This window comes from Zootermopsis nevadensis, unplaced genomic scaffold, assembly GCF_977971745.1.
Source record: "Zootermopsis nevadensis isolate Lab colony 2312 unplaced genomic scaffold, Znev_1.0 Znev_ptg000010l, whole genome shotgun sequence".
Classification (NCBI taxonomy): Eukaryota; Metazoa; Arthropoda; class Insecta; order Blattodea; family Termopsidae; genus Zootermopsis; species Zootermopsis nevadensis.
In genome coordinates, this window is record NW_028259142.1 from 1940767 (window position 1) to 1960705 (window position 19939).

At 39.0% G+C, this 19939-nt stretch overlaps 1 protein-coding gene across 1 annotated transcript; it reads right to left on the reverse strand.

Moving 5' to 3' along the window:
- Positions 1-4736: 4736 nt before the first annotated feature.
- Positions 4737-18527, reverse strand: LOC110828070 (uncharacterized). The gene is made up of 7 exons (XM_087346191.1): positions 18369-18527; positions 12948-13178; positions 12698-12829; positions 11760-11908; positions 10853-11080; positions 10308-10490; positions 4737-9513 (listed from the first exon to the last, which is right to left on the reverse strand). The coding sequence occupies exons 2-7, from the start codon at positions 13171-13173 to the stop codon at positions 9397-9399; spliced, it is 1035 nt and encodes a 344-aa protein (XP_087202317.1). The 5' UTR covers positions 13174-13178; positions 18369-18527; the 3' UTR covers positions 4737-9396.
- Between the last annotated feature and the right edge of the window lie 1412 nt (positions 18528-19939).

Consider the following 19939-nt stretch of genomic DNA (forward strand, 5'->3'; position numbering starts at 1 on the left):
AAACCTTTTCCGTTTAGTTAATATATTAGACTTCAGATATATACCGGGTGTTCCAAGCATCCGCCCTAGCACTGGACACTGTCACAGACACGTGATATGGCGTGACAGAGGCGTGATGATGACATTAATGAAGTTTCGTGTTCTGTACAAGATGGAAATTTCTTTACCCAGTAAATCCTCAAGAAAATTATGTTCCAAGGTGTAATTTAATAAAGTTAATTTGTAATACGGACGATATATTTTTGCGAAGAAATTCGCGAAAAAGTACAGACGAAACGAGATGTAATTTATGGTTTAATAAGTTGTTGTATATACTTTTAAAATTCATTAAGGCAGCTGTCATATTGGGGCTCTGTGTACTGTCCAATTAGCATTCGGCCATGCACATCATTAGCTTCATTACGCAAAAAGAGAGAGTCGCCATGTTGTAAAACAGAAAGTTCACATCGTATACGACTCGCTTTGTCGAACGCAGCCGGGAACGGAGAAAATTGAATTATTTCATTTTATTATTAGCATGCCTATCGAAGATCCACGCTTTGAGTTCATTATGAATTGGATTTTAATTTGTTGGTGTTTGCTTTCAGTTTATATGTGAGGTTAGGTTAACGATGTAGAACTTGTCAATTCGGTTTGTAAAAAACGCAAAATTTATAAATTGGAAAGTGAATATCACAACAGAAGAAATCTTGCCAGAAGATTGTGGAACGAAATTGTTTTCATTGTGAAATTATTACTAATTATTTTTGATATTGTCTAGTTATTTATGATTTTTATTTCAAAATCGTAACGCCCCCTATTTCGGTCCCATGCGCGTATAAGACGCTTGAATAGTGCACAGAAACTGGTGTGAATATCAGAGGAATCCTTACATTTGCCATCACGCAGTTATTTTATAGAAAATGTTAAGAAATTTTTCAGTAGACCGAATTTATTTTCAGTAGAAAGTTCAAGTTTTTCAGTCAGCAACTTTGATACTCTTTTTCTCAAAATGCAATAACTCAAAAAATATCAGGACATGTTACACTCAGTCCGTTGGTGTTTTTTATTAAACAGGCCTTGTGACTACTTCGCACAGCTGTTTATAACAAGTACCAGTGTAATGAATTATACTTTTCTTTAAGTCCTGAGCACTGGCCAATAGGAACAGTCCATGGAAATAAGAGTTTCAGTATTTACGGACAGAAAATTGCTTTCGATTGCAAAATATCTTAAATCTCGTGGTAGAGTCTGGAATAATTTCTAATGTTAAAATATTACGTGTTTTAATTTACTACACGATACAAGTCTTAACAGCTGTTAGACCGCATTTAGATAAACAATCGACTCACTGAAAAATCCTTATTGAAATATTGGACCTTTTGAGTGTCCTGCTTTTAAGGATTACTGCATTTATAAACTTCTATTCAACTTTCAACAGTTCATAGGTTCATTATAACAACAGTCACAACATTTGACTTAAGTATTCTAAATGAAGTTTTCAGTCTCAAAAATACTCTAGTGGTGTCTGAAGTGGGTAAATGAGGTCCCTGTTGCGATGTTTACTGTTCAGGGACTGCTCATTCATTTGTATCTGCTGCCATCTATAAACTATTTGACATAAACGCTTGATTATACAAACAGAAGATTAACAACGAGCTAAAGAAATCTAAAAGATTTAGAGTTATATCGAACTGGTTAGCAGCGATAGGTATTTTGCGACAATAAGCCTAAATATATCGGTAAAATAATCAATAAAGGGGAATTTTAAGGACAGCGTGTTGACGATGAAGTCGTTTTCTCAAGAATTTCAACTGCCATCTTCAAGGTGAATATGTATTAGGGGCGTTAGGAAGATGTCAATTGTATTTGTCTAAGCTTTGAAAAAACCTAAAACATTAGATGCCATTATTACCGTCAAAACCACGATATTTTGGGTTCTAACAATGGAACTACAAATGTTCCAAAAAACTTGCTAATTGTTAACGTATATTAACAATGATGTTCAGATTAAAATTAAATATTACTTACAGTACATTCTCAGAGGGATGAATATGCGATATAATACAACATAACAGCACATTAAATACAACACACAGACCTCTAATACAGAACAGGCTTCAACGAATTGAAAGAAAAAGTCAGAAGACTTCCTTCCACTCACTGTAAAATTGAGCAGTATATAAGACATGTCGGTAATACAGCACCAGTGACTCTTTCCAAATGCATTAAAGTGAATCACTTCGCCGGTTCACTACCTGAGATCACTTAAAGCTTTATCCTAGGTTTGGATCATCCTCCAAACTTGGAGAGGGATATTTTTTTTTATCAGGATACGAAGGACATTTTATATTGGTAACACTGATGTGAAACGATGTTCATGCAGTCTCTTCCTTATTCGTTCTTGTATGCACAACATAAGCGCCATTTTAAGTCATACTGATTCGTGGTAAAACCCTGCCTCTTCAAATTCCATTATTACGTGGTAGGTTATAACCAGATCTAATATCAAAAATATAATAATGTAGCATACTACAATGTAATATAACTTCTAACTTACATTATAATATAATACGTAATATGTGATATATACGACATGTTATCGCACGATACTTTTATATCGTAGGAATTGAACATAAGAACGTAAGTTCTGCTATCAAAATCTTTCTGAAGTGCATATTAATATAAATAAAATGTCTTGCTAATTAAATTAAAGAATAAGATGGTAAAGTTGTGTCATATTGTGATATAATAAGTATATATTAAATCTTGTCCGTCTAATCACAATAAATTCTTATTAAATATTAAAATATTACAATAATTAACATTTAAAATATTTAAAATATTAAATGATGTTCTTTATCGAAATATTCGATTTACATTAGACCATCATTTTTCTAATGTAAATCGAATATTTCGATAAAGAACATCACTTAATATTTTAAATATTTTAAATGTTAATTATTGTAATATTTCAATATTTAACAAGAATTTATTGTGATTAGACGGACAAGATTTAAATATATACTTAATATATAAATTAAAGAATATTTATAAAATATATTTTATAATGTGTAAAATGTTTTGGATGCAGTTGTTACTAGCTTGACACATCTCGCTTTCCTTCAGATGCACACAACTGTAGCCCCTGGTAACTGTTTACCGATGCTGAAATACGTAGTTACGCCTGCGTCATCTCATTTATACATTTATACATTTTTGTTTACTGTGTGAGCAATGCTATTACATTAGTTCGGACGTGACATTTGTATATAAAAGACATATTTTTAAACAGACTGATAATTACACATACATTTATGTAAGCTGCAACTGGAGTCCTTAAAACACAGAACGAAAAATCACACATGAAATATCATTACTTTGAGATATTTATGCGTACACATAACACGTTAAGACTATAGATCAATTATAACTCTGGTAACAAAATATACACACAAATACATAGACTACATAGTATTTGACCTGATAAATTTACGTAAGTTTTGTCATTGAACGAATTTTATCTCAGTGTCTTTAACGAATGGGGTGGAATTTTGATTACACTTCGGGAAAAATTTTACATTAAAATAATTTACAATAAATCAAACGACCAACTACATCTTAGGGTATGTCTGTCTGTTACAGCTAGAACTCTGAGAAACATCGAATATATTTATGTAGGCGGTAAGAGAGGTCTTTCTCCTGCACTCCCAGAGGCAGTTGACGGGCATGTCAGAGCTCTACGTAACGCTATTAAACATGAAGCCATTTGGAATTGTTTAAGTAACCACTGAAATGTACAGGAAAATACTAAAATATGTCAGTTTAATGACGTAGTGCGTACATGTCCATCACGCACCTAGGAAGAATCTAAATGTGACAGATACAGTTCCCAATGACATTTATCCTTACTAATGTAATACTACTTTTATGCAATTATTGGTCCATGCGTACAATTAACAACGAACACTGTATACATCAAGAAACAGAATATTCGAATAGCAGTGTTTATGGTCTTATTGAAAATACTTATATTTTAGGTTTGTTCTGTTATATTAGCCGTAAAGCTTCCTTAAATATATTTTATGCATTTCTGTGATACAAAACACTGAACATCAGGATATATAAAACAATAATTTTACCTTTTGTCGTTTATGGTTTTGAGACATGGTCTCTTACCTTGAAGGGAGAACGTAGATTACATTTGTTTGAAAACGGGGTGCTCAGGCGGATATTTGGACCAAGGAGGGTTTAAATAATTTGGGAATTTAGAATTCTGCATAACGAGGAACTGCGTGAATTGTACGGGTCACATAGTGAGGATAGCGAAATCTAGGAGGATACGATGGGCTGGACATGTGGCACGCATGGGGGTACATACAGGATTTTGTTAGGGAATTCTTCTGGAAAACGACCACTGGGCAGACCAAGAAGGAGATGGGAGAATAACATTAATATGGATCTTAGGGAGGTGGGCTATGAGGATGTAAGTGGATGGCTTGGCTTACCCAAATATTCCATTCTGATGCTGTTTGTTTCCTTTAAGTCTGATTTTATGCAAGTCGCTAACATTCTAAGTCCCCTTTTCAAAACCCAGCAGTTTATTTGGGGTTTCCTATAGCCACGTAACCAATAACTCAAAGACATAAACTGTGAAGTTGGAGAGGGAATTCGAAATGATCCTCATGTGTACCAAAATAGTAACTTTATAGACTTCTTTCAAGAAAATATTCTTCGTAAGTTGGTAAAATGAAATATAACCTCGAATGTTTATGTATTTTTTTCTGTAAAATTCTCATATGGTAACACATACATATACTTTTATCATTGCTATTAAAAATTACATCTATTCACAGGGTGTTACACTTCTCTGACAACTTAAAAACATAACGTAAGAACGTTCACAAACCTCGGATTTTCGTTATAACATTTAAAAACACTAAGTAACATCTATTAAATTAAACTTAGCTGTAAATAACACTGCATAATGTTAATGTAAGGTTTGAACTAGCATTCTAAAGAGTTACAATAATGTTTTAATCCTTAAAATATATTGTTTTCATACTGATTTTATACTCAAATATCCATTCAGTGTTTCACGTCGCAAAGGAAAGTCGCTGACATTCGAAATATTGTTGTCATAAGTACGACAAATTCGCAAACTTAGGCCAAACTGCTTCTGAATTCTTCAGTACTTTTCTTTAGTTAATTTTTTTATCTTCTAAATGTAAAAAAAATGTTTTTGTCGTTATTCAAGATAATTAACCTCTGCTAATTACTTTAAGATTGCAAGAAAATTTGTTCTGATAACTGTCATCAGTTTTAAATCAGCGTCTGCGCGGATAGAGGAGAAAGCTTCTAAAATTAACAAAGTATTAACAAACTATTATACACTATCAGAAATTTAATATCGGGTTTAATTATAGTTTATTTCAGTGACAGTGTGAAATTGGCCGATGGATGCCAGGGTTTCGGAAAAAGAACTTACTGTCTCCATCTCAGGGTTGATGTGACGATACTAAGAATCAGGCAGACCTGATACACGATCCTTCTGATTCCCATCATACTCAATTCATCCCTGAAGATGGAAACAGTATGTTTCTCCGAAACGTTTGCATCTGTTCACACGGCCCACACGTCACCAAAACTTAAATAATATCATAACTGCGTATTTTATTAACCGATAATAGTTTGTCGTAAGGCGTGAAATGTTAAGTTGCGTTTGAGCACAGAGAATTTCTTCGAAATGTTGGAGACGAGATGTTGATATCCTTTTCTTTACACGAGGACACAGGTCACGTGGTTTTTGTTATTCCTACCCCTGCGTGACAATACAATATACGTCGTGCTGAAATTAGTGTTCCGTCCAACAAGTTACACGAGAACTCCAGATTAATATCGGCTAGTTATCGTTGCTGGCTCCCGGAAAGGGAAACTTTCAGATAACGAAGTCTCACTTCGCAGTTGGTTTCAGTTTGTCTCGCTGATTCAGTGCGATCAAACAAGGCAGACGTACAGACTCTAAAAGCGTGTAACGGAGAACCCTGGGGGGCTTCCCAAAAGGCTCCGAGGTACCCAACAGACGAATTTCTAAAGCAAAGACGTCGTTGGCCGAAAGCCATTCCACAAAAGTAATTTGCTGTTGAAATTATCTAACTCCGTCGATCAGAAACCCGTCTTGAGAAATTCGTAATCGTTCAGGTGTTCAAGAAATTCCCCGCTCGCCAGCTCTCCCTGACGCAACATTTGAAAATGCCTAGTCACGTGACTCATTGAGAAGACGCAGATTCGGGATTGTGACCAGCGCCTTATAAATTTATGCGGGTCTGTATTAGTCATATTGTTTTCAGTATTTGTTCTGATGAAAAGCTATGAGAATGTTCTCTTCAAAGCTTCTTCACTTTTGAAGGCATAAGAAAATTAAGCCATAGACCGGATGATGAATTGCTTTACGAATGCGAAGTTAGCCAATTAAGGACGCAAACGAGAAAGTTTACGACACTGGCAAAGAATGGGGACTTGAAGAGATTGATGAATATCCTAGTGCATTATGGTACGAAATTGAACATGGCGGAGTGCTAGAGTTCTGGCATTAAAACAGGACAGAAACGGAGCTTTTATAAATATTTAATTACGGCAGAATTCCAGTCAGTATAATGACGATGAGTCCTTGGGAATTTTATTTCTAGTATACGTTATTCTATTCCAGCTTTCATTGATTTTCCTTTCTCTAAGTTCATAATTGTCTATCGTACGAGTTAAGTTTCATTAGCGTTAGGTTCTTCTGGGTTGTTGCGTTGTCTGGTAGAAGTTTACCAGAGTTTCAGAAGTCTTTGCTGCCTCCATCATCAGGGCGATGTTGGTAAACTTTTACCAACTACACGGTGCTAAAATCCACACACCGTCCGTGAGAACCTCAAATCCTAAGTTGATTTTTCCAATAAGTGTTCATTGAATTATTGTGGACTGACGTGAAACTGTGACATTTTGTTTTATAAACACTTCCAAAAAAATTTTATTCGACGTTGATGACTGACTATTTTACGTTTTGACGTATTACGATTAAATCAGGAGGAATGCGATTGGCAAAACATGTAGCATGCATACGAAAATGAAGGTGTGTTTACAGTACTTTAGTTACAAGATCGCGTGGGAAGACACAATTTTGGATATGTGACGGGAACTGGATTTTAAGTCCGATGGGGGGATTTTGTTTTAACGGTTATGAAAATTAAGCACACACAATGACAATTAATTTGTTGTTCTGAGACTGTGAAACGAGAAACGTATTTTTAAGCTGATTACGAGGAATGAGACGAGTGTCCGTGGCCTACTTAAAATACTACCACTGCAGTCAAGTCGACAAAATGGAGAAGTTAACAGAATATCGACCAGACGATAATCTACGATTTCATTTACGTCAATATTAACACAAATGCAATAGGCCAGCTCGTATTTGGACCTGTAGGCCTGATTGTTTTGCATTTAAACAAGTTGGAGTTTTCATTCATAGCGTAAGAGTGTCTTCCGCTTGCGAATTAAAGGTATCATTTAAATATATAATATAAATATATAATAATTGTTGTGCTGGTGGTGTTTCTACCTTGCTTTCGTCCTGATTGGGTACCGCTGCGGTACAACCAATGTCACGAACGTGAAACCCGAAAATTATGAATGATAAGTGAAGGTAATAAGACCATTCGAAGTTTAATTAATTTTTTCATCATGTTAAAATAATTTATCTGCATCAAAATATCATGACCAGAAGAAAATAATTTTTGAAACATGCATTATCAACACTTTGTAGACAACGTGGCCAACCAGAGAATTTATTTTAAAATGTGTAAATTCAGATAGACCATATTAAAGTCTTCTTTGTTCGGTGTGTGTCGCCGTAAAGCTGTCTTAGTATACCACACCACACCACACCTCTTCGTGGCCGCGTTTGTCGGTAAGTCGCCATTCTGAACATCTGACACGGCCAAATGCAAATTTCATCAGCCGCTCAGCTCTGAAGCAAGAATCTTGCTATGACATGAAGCCCTGTCTTTTAGAGATGAAGAACGAAGACTTTAATCAGCACCAAAATTAATTTACTTACTTCAACAGGGCGAGAAAGTATTTTAAACATCTAGAAATTTGCGATATAAAATGCATGTGCCACGTCTTATCCCCTGTTTAAAGGAGATGTGAGAAGGAAATGCACCAAACTTCGCGACCGATAGCATAATCCGCTGACGTCATTTTCGGAAGTTTCCGAGTTCAAATCTCGCCCCCGTAGAACAGCCATCCTGACTGAGATTTTCGTGTTCTTCCTCAGTCCCCCCGTGAAGACTTCGTGATCGTGCCTTCAACTTTTATTGTGTGTTATTTATTGATCACCCTATCATTAGACGCTGAAAACTGACCGTCGTTAAGCAAACCACAAATAAGAACTACGTAAAAGCACAGAAAATTTTTCTTTATTTATTCATTACGGAGACTAACGCTCCGGCATTTCGTATCTGAAAGTTATATGAAAATTGCGTCCTCTGTTATTCACAAAATAAAATTATATTTGCAAACGTCGGACGACGCGGAGGTAACGACACAGTTTGTGTCGTTTCCATGGCACAGCCTGTGAATCTATGGCGGCGAACTGGTCGTATTACCTTCAGGTACCTTTCGTGTTACACAGTGTTAATTATTTGAGGTAGGATTATTTTAACACAAGCAGACTCAGTTTATTTAATTTCGAAATTTCTAAATTTTTTTGGCTGAGTCTAAAAGAGGATATCGAATCTAAAACTTCTTGACGATGGTGAAGAGTCAATTGAATAAAAATTTACTTGGATATTATCCATCGTCTAGTAAATATAAAACGTAAAAAACGACGTTTCGGAGATGGGACTCTATCTCCGTCTTCAGGTTCCTACACAGTTGGGCCCACTAGATAGAGCTAATCCCCATCTCCGAAACGTCATTTTACGTTTTATATTTACTAATAGAGTCCCATCTCCAAAACGTCGTTTTACGTTTTATATTTACTAATAGAGTCCCATCTCCAAAACGTCGTTTTACGTTTTATATTTACTAGACGATGGATAATATCCAAGAAAATTTGTATTCAATTGACTAAAAGAGGATCTTTGAACTCTTATTTGAACTCGTGAAAACAGTCAGGTTCAGGTTTAATGTGTTCTTAGTCTGACATTAAATTTCTTGTAACGAGTCTGAGAAACATCCTGAATATTTTAAAGTCACGATTTTAGCATTCATCGATAAGTGATAGTCGTACATCACTTGCGTACATCATGCGTCGAAATACACGCCACTGTATTCGGAGGTTCGCACAGAGATCGATCTAAAAGTAACTAGACAAACAACCATTCACTTACGCGTTCACACTGGAGCACTGCGGTGTCTCTTGGCGTCTGTCTACATGACGCTGCATATCAGACCGTCACTTAGCACACCCTGTAGAGCGGGAGTGCTGTCCAGCGAGAACATTAGATCATTATTTCCGTTTGAATCGTCGTATGTCCCATACCGTGACTGAAAACAGGGAAAATTATCGAAATTATTTGTGAGAAATGTAACAGTGGGTTACGGAGATGACTGTCTTCAGGATTGTAGATTCCTGTAGCCACTGAGCAACGTTTCGGAAGCGCTTAGTACGTCCATTACCAGGGTCATTGCATTGATGACGGACGGAGCGCCTCCGAAACGTCGATCACTCCCTACCACGCGGCTCTACGACGTTGAAGAGAATCATCTTCATAATCATCGCCGTCAGAACCTAAATCCTACCATGTGGAAAAGCATTGATGTTCTGTTAGAGGTTAGGTTAGGTTAGGTTAGGTTAGGTTAGGTTGGTAGCCATGTATACTAATAAAATAAGGCTGGGGAACGTTGCACAACAAATATCACATTAGGTGCTTTTCATAAGATGAGATAGGGAGGCATGTAGCACGAATTGTGACGATGAGAACGTCGCTCAGATTTCGTCCTTTTTCTTTACAACACACAAGATGATAATATTAAAAAATATAATTTTAGAGAATTAATTAGTGTTAATGTGAACTGAGCCACTCCGACTGTAGATAAAAATTCAGTGGAGGACCCTTGTGAACTCTTTAATAAAATTCCTTATTCCGAAAATGAGTAGAATTAATTTAGTTGGACAACTAACAGCTTCTGAAAAAGGACTGCACATCATGGGCGTTTCTTAGTCGCCTTAGAACGTTTCCATTTCTCTCCCTTTCTTGAAAACAAAGTAAAGTGGTCAGTCGATGGTCGGCAATCACAGAAAATGACTCATGTATTGACTTTTGGAATGTGAGCTTCACCTGACACTTCGAACACGGGCAGTGTTCGTGAGACGACGTCGACTGTTGAGCTATTTCGGGGGGTAGCATCACCCTTAAATGACGCGGTGTTTCCGCTAGGCCTCGGATTGTCATCATGTCTTCTTGCTTCACCGGAAGATTCACTCTTAAACCACCTCCACGCCCTCCTGCCACACTCCCAGTCTGCAAGTAACATACGACATTATATGGTCACTTTCGGAGATCCCATCCAATCTTAAACTCCCCCCCACCCCCACCCCGAACATGTCAGCGTCAAAATTCATAATTTCCATCTGATGCATCCTCTGTCCTTGTTCATGATTTTATATTCTCGTCTTCCGAGCACCTTACAAGAAAGACGAGTGGGCACTGCCTGGAGACCTCATAGCCGGAAATGTATGTTTCCCCCAGTTAAATACAGGGTCTCTTACTACTCCCCCACTTTATCTTTTCTCTGTCTCGTTTATTAGTGTTTCAAAGGTTAATTACATATAAAGCAGTTAACTGAGGAACACTCTGTATAGTCAAGTCTTCAGTGTCGATACCTTGCACTTGGAGCAGTTACAGAAGCTCTGTTGCTGCAGGCCGTGAGATGTCGAAGAACCGGATGGCTGCTGCGGCCAGCGGCGAGGGGGCGAGGGGTTTCTTGACGGCTTGGTTGCGTTCCGAGGCGGCAGGGGTGGAGGCTGCGATGTCGAATTGGTCGCTATTTGTTGCTGTTGATGCTGCAATCTTTGGGCGAGGTACTCTTCGTAGCTCGGCGGATGCCCCATCTGAGTGGAATAAGAAAAAGAAGAAGAAGAAGAAGCTTGCGTCGTGTAAATCGCGTAGGGGAAGACGGAGAAATGGCCATCAGTGAGTAATTCCGATCAGGCGGCGGAAGGTAGAAGCTTTCAGGTTTCGCCGCCTAGATTCAGTGAAGTGCAAAATTGAATTCCGCCATCTTATTCTAATTAAATTACCGAGACGGTTCCACGTGTTTGTTTTATGCTCCTGTGGTACAACACATTTAATTGAAATATCTGGATTGAGTGAACTTAAGCTCAGACATTTTGTAACCTAACCTGAATGCTCGTTACTTACAGATAAAACATATTTTATTCAGTCAGTGTATTGTTTACTTCAGTGTCGTCCTGAAGGTCAAACAGTGACCGCCTTTACCACGAGGTGGTGAGAAATGCCCGTCAAAGCAGCAACATCTATCTCTTTCAGAATATTTTATGTTGGACTGATATCTCATACTTCAGACTAAATGCCCGTTGATGTAAAATTTCGACTTTTCGTGAACTTTTTGTTTCGACGTACACTTCTCATTGGTGACTGGTTTACCCACTGTCCCCGAAAAGTGCTGAGAATTAGTGGGGTAATTACAAGCGAAAATAATCTCACGACTTCGCAGTTTAAAATTTTCTACGTCTGATTAATGTCTTCTACACAAGAAGTCATTCTCACCTTCCCCATTGCTACTTCGTACGGAGGCGGTGGTGAGAATACTGGTGGTAGTTCTGGGTATGAGTAGTCCGGTGGTCTGTCGCCAGAGATCCCGTTGCTGTTTACGGATATCTGAAGTGATGTTTGCCGTGGAAGTCCTGCCCCAGTTCCTGAACGCAACGTGTTAACGGGAAATTAAGGAAACCTCGTATTTTACAGTCAAAACAGCATCCTGCTTTATGTTTCATGTTGTAATAGGAACTGAAGAGTAATGTTTACAACATAACAGTACATGAATGATTTAAGAATTATTTTATTCTACAGGAAGTAAGTAGATCCACAGAGCAGCACATTCTATTTCTTTAAGAAATCACTCAAAAATATTTGGTCAACATCCCGAGCGAACACGACATTAGGGAACTTCGGAAAACTGTCATTCTACGAACATCAAACATCATTCGAAAGACGCTCATGCAAAAATATAATAATGCCTCGCGCGGAATATGTTCAATGCATGTATTTATTATTTATTTAGTGTTCTGTCTGAGGACAGGTCCATATGAACAGGATCCTTCCATCCTTTTCTCGGACTGGGACCTGTTCATATACGTTCTTGGCAGATGATCCAGAAGTGGTTTGCCATTGCCTTCTTCTGTGTGTGAATGGAGTAATTGTTGGGATGCCACGGAGGAAAACTCCGTGTTGCCTAGACCACGGCCTTGCCCAACACAAGTTATAAATTCGGGCACCGCCGGGAATCGAACCCGAGACCCCAGGATTACAAGGCCAGCGTTCTAACCGCTAGACCACCGTGGCTTCAATGCATGTAACACGTATTAAGAAGAAAATATATTTCAGAAATAGCTGCTGTACTATGTACCTCAGGGGCAAGGTTTGTCTCGGGTACATAGAAGTAAATACCCTGTAAAACTATGAATAAGTGGAATAATAATTATTACGTTCATTGATCCGCAGCCCCTCGAAACGTTCCGCGCTTCTAGCTCTGCGGGCGTGTGGCGGGGTCCTGGTGGTGTCCCTTATCGCCTCTGCCTCTTTGCTCCGGGCGGGACCTGCTGATACCAGCACGTGACCTGCACAACCAGTCAGAGAGTGAGGCAGAGGATCGCAGAAACGCAAAGGACGTCGAGGAGGCCCTAGGAGAGAAGCCAAACGGAACCTTTCGGTTTAATAAAGCGAGGGAATCCTTACCGGCCGAACTTGGTCCTTGCTGTCCTAAGTCAAATGATCTCTGGCCGCGGAGGAAGCAGAATTTTGGTTTTGTGCGACAGATCTTGCACTTGGCCACGCTGCTGGAGGAGTGTTGGGAGCCCTGAGCGGAGGACAGCGACGACGGGGAAGACGCGTTCACGGTGCCGCAGAGACACGACCGCTCTGTGCCGCAACTGGAAGCGGTTGGAGCGGCAGATGACGCCATGAGGCCTGCAAGCGAAACAGGCTTCTTCAGGTTTTCAATTTAATATATCGGTTTCTCTCAGAGCTGCGTGTATGAAGATGGCTGCCTAGCTCCTGGGTTGTTGCATCGAGTAGTCTGGTGGAAATCAGGAGTTCAGAAGTGTCTACTACCTCCGCCATCAGGGCGGAGGCAGTAAGAACCTCCGAAACGTCGGTAAACTTCTGCCAGATTGCACGACGCAACAACCCAGAAGATAGGCAGCCATCTTCAGTTGAATTAATTTGTGGTTTAGGTAAGGACGCGGTCACTAGCGTGTGGCGTCGGTGTGAATCGATGAACGCTGAATTGGAAAGGATCTGGAAGGAAGTGGTCGTTGCAATTTAAGCTACGTTCTCAACACTTGCCTGGAGAAACTGAGGAAAACCGTAATATCAGTGAAGAAAGTCTGTTACCGGGCCTACGTTTTAAAATGGAAAATCCAATCGACAGAGACGTTCGATCTTGTACTTTCATGATCTGTTTATTACGTACAGGGGGGGTAATTATGTAACCTGTCTCTGTTACCATAGTCACGTATAATTGCTGAAATCTCGCCACAAATAAATTGACTGAAACAAGTACGTACAATCCATTAATTACGTGGATGTCACAGTGACTCGTGGTTCGATCATACAAACACGGCAATGCCAATTTAATTACGACATTGGGCAAGCGGAATTCACACTGACAAGTGTGTGTGTATGTTTCTTTTCGTTGCCCAGCGCCATAATGGAGCCGTCTGTTCACTGAGCTAACAAATTAACAGGATTGGTTTGTTTCCACAGTCACACTGAACCCACCCTTTGACAGGACGACAGGCGTCGTGACGCGTCGGTGATATTTCCCGACTAAATGGTGTGCACAATGTGGTTGGTTATCGGTTTCCTTGTTTCGCTACTTTCATTCAGCTGTTGCCTTGTTGTAAACTAGGACACTGAGCGGGTTTCGTGGTAATAACGCATCTCAAAGCACTTAAAATAAGCTCAGTTCTACGGAACCCCGCCATGTTGAAAAACGAGGCCTTGATAACCGAATCATGACGCTATAAATATCCTATTTGAGGAAAATGTGCAAAATATTTTTTTAGTATTAAAGTCAGCAACAAGTCTTTAGTAGGTAAACACATATTTTTGCCAGTGAAATTACTACCACGATCAAACACCAAAAAGCCGACTGAACTAGAAAGAAACTGTCGTAATTATTACGAAATACGCAGCTGAATAAGGACTTTGTAACTTTACTTCAATCTGCTAATTATTATTAGGGCTATGAGAAGTTCGATGCGTCTCTCGTGATGGAGGCAGCTCGCATCTCGGAAAAGTCGGTCGTCTTTAACGAGGGTACAAGGCGGAGTATCGCAAAAGGCCGTGATCTGTAAGCCGCGCTAAATCCACTTACCGTAATAGTTAATTTCTCTGATGGATTCCGAAGAACTTACGTAACATTTGTTTTGTTCTGCAAATTCCAAGTGCGACGCGTGGGACGCTCCTCGCCATTCCTACGCGTCGCTACGAGACCACACGATACTCTCTTTAATGAAAACAATTGAGGCACGCTGTGCTCCAGATGTGGGGAGTTCGTTCTGTTGCGCGCTTGTCTCGAGGGTTTGTGAACTTTTTTAAAAATGTTTTTCGTTTTCGAAATTTCCCTATAGATAGAAGAACGTATTTCTTACAGAATTTAAAAAAAAATTGTAAATGATAATATTAAAGTTGGTGCTTTACCCACTGTGAACTACAAGAGTGTTACGCAACTTGTGTGCCACGAGACGTCGGTGTTCCGCTACAATGTTAGACTTGCCCCGGGAAATGTTCGTAATAAATTGTGTATCCGTACATGTGGCTGGAAATAATAAATAAGAATTTGCAATAAACACACTCGTTCACCACAAATGCTTCGTTAACATGTGTTATATGCTGTTTATTTATACACATGCATTCTTTTAGGGTAAGGATTTATGTGTACACAAATATTTATAGCGACGTGTGTTTCGCGTCCCCTCTTTCCGTGGGGCGAAATTCTGTGGTGTGCAATCGTGAATATGACATATTAGGGTTTGCCGCGGGTGAAAAATGTCTGCGAAATACTGGCCTACGAAGGTTTCGACTCGTTCATGCATTTTTCATAGTTTTATTTTATAATTTTCTTGCAAAATTATTTTTTTCTCAGACTACCTGAATGGAACTCACGGTGGTCGGCGGACCATACTTTGTAAATCCCTTGTCTAAAGCATACGAGACCTACCGGGGGGGGGGGGGGGTGCAGTCCACTTGCAGCAGGACAGACAATTGGTTTTCCAATACCACTTCACTATTGTTAATCTAGTCGCCATAGCAACGCAACGATACATTTTCCTCATTTTTAAACTTCAGTTTTCAGAAATGCATGGCAAGGTGAAACTACAAAGGCGTCCATTTTAGGGCTGCTCCGTGCGTGGTCGGTTACTGAGGCCAGAGTCCACTGTTCCTAAGCACATCAAACCTTAATCAACGAAAACCTTTAGTAAATAATGAAAAAGTGAACTTACATTGCGTTCAAATTCTTCTTTATCGCACTTTTCGTCATTTCCGTTACTCGAAATTTCAAAGTTACATTTGAGCCTTTCTTGGAAAGCTGACGGTCTCTCACCGACCCAATTACATCATCCCGGGGGCTTATTAACACATTTATATTTGTTTAATAAACATGGCGAAGTGATCCCCAACGAATTTAGTGAATGTCGTTAGCATTTCTGCGTTCTGGAACCCATGTTTCAGGACCAGTTTTAGCGTTGATGTTAAAACCCATGGAATCCATATGTATACTGCGTTCCAGCGATTTTGGCCGCTGAACTTTGTGAATTGGAACCTCGGAGCGAGTCACTCACAAGAAATTTGCTGGAAGGGATGACAGCAGACCGGGTACAGTACACTCCAAATAAAATATCACCACGGTATGTAAAACAGGAAAGTCGATATCACTACACTACACATCACTAGAAAATTAACAATGCAGAGAGTGTGAGATAATTTTATCTTCTTCACAACTCTTCGGTCCTCTTCCAATTCTTCCACTCCTCACAGACATTCGCTTTCTTAAATATCACTCGATTCATCACTACCGCTGCTACTGTTCGCTCCATTGTCTTCAATTATTTATATTATTTACAATAGTGACAAAGCGTGACCAAGCGTGAAAAAGAGTGACTAGGCGTGACGTACTATAAGAGCGTAACGAATTGTGACCATAAGTGTCAAAACGTCACAACAATTTTCAAAACGTTACCTAACCCAACCTAACCTAACCTAACCTAACCTAACCTAACCTAACACAACCTAACCTAAGCTAACCTAACCTAACCTAACCTAACCTAAGCTAACCTAACCTAACCTAAGCTAACCTAACCTGTCGTAACTTCATTTAACGTATTGAAATGTAGCAAAAATAAACAGAGCCTTACTTAATACAACTTAAGCGTGCCGAAACGTGACAGTGACCAAGAGTGCCAAAGCGTGACATAGCGTGACTAAGCGTGACCTGCGTTCACGTCTTGACAGGGGATCACCAAATTTGTCGAAACGTGACAAAGATTAGCAAAGCGTGACCAAGCGTGCCACAGTGTGACTATTCGTGACCTGCCATAAAGGCGTGACGAGAGGTCACCTTAAGTATTAAAATACGACGAAGATTTCAAAAGTGTGTCTATGCGTGACCAAGAGTGCTCTAGCGTGACAAAGCGTGACATCGCGTGACTAAACGTGATCTTCATTCACGTCGTGACACAGAATCACTAAATGTGTCGAAACGTGATAAAGATTTACAAATCGTGACCAAACGTGACAATTCGTGACTAGGCTTTCCTTCATTGAGTGGTCCGCATACTAGGCAGTCCCTACAAGGTCAGCGGCCATAATCGGTGTATCCATTTCTAGCACAATGTGGACGCGTAATTTTCTTTGCGTTACGGACTGAATTTTATCATTGCTCAAATGCGCCCTGAAGATGGAGACAGAGCTAAGCTTCGAAACGTTGGTATTTGTCTCAAAATTAACACTGCTGATCGCCCGAGAATTTTTTTTAAGAAATTGTCAATTGATTTCACTTTAATTATCATGTATAATTAAATATTTAAGAGTGGGAATCTGAGAACAACACATTTGTATTAATTACCAACATGGGAATACAGAGTTTCTTCGATTTTTATTTCTTATGATAATAGAACATTTGCCCGACAAGGGATTAGTGTTATAAGTGCACGTTTAATTTACTAATTTAAGTTTTTAAAGCGTAACGAACCTCCTGCGATATATTTAACACCGCCCACCTCATTATTGTTCATTAGGCTCTCCTGTAAATAAGGCATATCAAAATCGATGTTGCTTTTTTTGGTATTTTACGCAACCCGATTTTGTTCCAGAATTTCACACGACGTGAGGTCCCAAATGGCCTAGTTGTAATAAATTCGAAGTTTCATGTCACATAGATAATTGCTTGTATTTTAGTTATAAAAGGCTGTGTTCTAAGTGAAGTTTACATTCGTGTGTGCGTGTTTCAAAACAGAGGAACGAAAAATACAGGTTGTCCCAAAAAGATGTATACACATAATAGTAAGGAATATGAACCTTCTTGCCGATCTTCGTGTGTTGTGCTTATGAAGAACATGGACGGTGATTACTTTGAACACGTACAACAAATTCGGTAATTCGCCAATTGTCAATGTTGGCGTATTTAATTGTTTAATTTATTTCTTTACACGATTCTCAGTAGACTCAAATTTTTAAATGTATGCTCTAAATTATATCACCGTACCAGGAAATAACGTTTTTTAAAATTCTCCACAAATCAGGTTTATTGATTAAAAGAAATATGTATGTATACACTTTATATATATTTACTCATGAACGTAAGACTGAAGTGATAACTTTGGTATGTTACAGGTAACATAAATTATAGGTTGTAAATTAAAAGTAATATTTCCGGTCTTGTGTCCTTAATCCCTTTTCGCTGACATCGCTTTATGTACTGTTCTGTGTTTCAAGAATCTAAATTTTAACATCGTAAATGAGACGAAGATGTAACGATAACAAGTGACGGATTTAAATGTACCACACACAGCATCCATTGCGGTCCATTGACACAATACAGTCACAGACTGACAGACATAATATTATAGTAAATCTAGAAACATTTCAGCTTACCAGTTTAATCCAATCCTTCGATTCACTTTCTTCTTATGTTCTTATTATTAAACACTTTGATGCATTTACTATGTAAAACAAATGTTTAAAAGAAGTCGCAGAGTCCTACTCGGGCAAGCAATTAATATTAACGGCAGAACTGAGAGACAGATTCCCGGAATCCGCGCACCTCTGTGCTGAGCTGGTAGCCTACCCACCCTAGGCTGTATTGAAAGACACTCCACGTAGTTTACCACTCTCCCGCATTGATTTCCGTGGCGCTAGAGGCATTTCGTCTCTCTCATTCTCTCTTCACTCTCCGTTATGGAAACAAACAGCTCTCAGCAGGTTCCACAGCCCTCTTTCGCTCACCTCCAAAATATTGCGATAGAACTATCTTACTCCGACCACCCCACTTTAATATAACTAATTTATTCTTCCGACTACCACCAAAAAGAAAATATTCAGCAAAAATCTTTCGTCATTGTCATAACTCTCTCCGTCCCACGTATTTTCTCATTTCTCTCTAAGATTTAAAAAGCAAACATCGGTAAGGTTTTAAAGAGCTTGGGGTTGAGTGTCTATAGACCACTGTGACATAAGACGTGATCCCCTTTACTTAATCTCGATTGACACAGGCCACAAGAATTCTATTTCACGTCTGTAAATGTTGCGAGAAAGTATAATACAATACTTACATATACTTTCCAAAGACATTAGACATTAGATTGTTTCCTTGCCTGAAAAACGTATCCTACCACAAGAAATTCCTCGTCCTTTGCGGAAACCGGCGATTAATTATTGTGTCTACACGAGTTAGATAACCGGTTCTTACCTCATTCTTATGATGATCATGGTTAATGGTATCATTATTATCCCACCTCGCGAATTTTATGATCTGTAGCAATTGTGTTATAGATTGCACGAAGTTAGAAATTATGTTTCTCTAATGTAGACCAGTGACATAACACTCCTGCCAAATTTCATAAATTTCCGTCCAACAATTCTGGAGTTACTGAATGTACGCAGATGGATATCATTTGTGAGGCTGTTTGGAAAGGTTGTTAGTTTTTGTTAGGTCAGGTTAGATTCTCAAAAGAGCTGGCCTTGTAATCCTGGGGTCTCGGGTTCGATTCCCGGCGGTGCCCGAATTTAGAACTTGTGTTGGGCAAGGCCGTGGTCTAGGCAACACGGAGTTTTCCTCCGTGGCATCCCAACAATTACTCCATTCACACACAGAAGAAGGCAATGGCAAACCACTTCTGGATCATCTGCCAAGAACGTATATGAACAGGTCCCAGTCCGAGAAAAGGATGGAAGGATGCTGTATAATTTCCTGAATAAACTTTACTGCAATCCACTCCTTTACCTAAGAAACTAATTGTTATGTCATCTGTTTATTCGGCATTGTTGTGTTTCATTACTGCCGTTAACAATCCGCTTTCGTTATTGCGGAAAGAGCTGAGCTGTGAATCTCTTGTAGAAGTGCGTCGTAGAGTAGATAATATTGTGCTGTTAAAAACGTTTTAGAATATCACAAGTACTTATCTTATATAACGATTATTAAGAAATCTGTGATACTGCCCTCCACT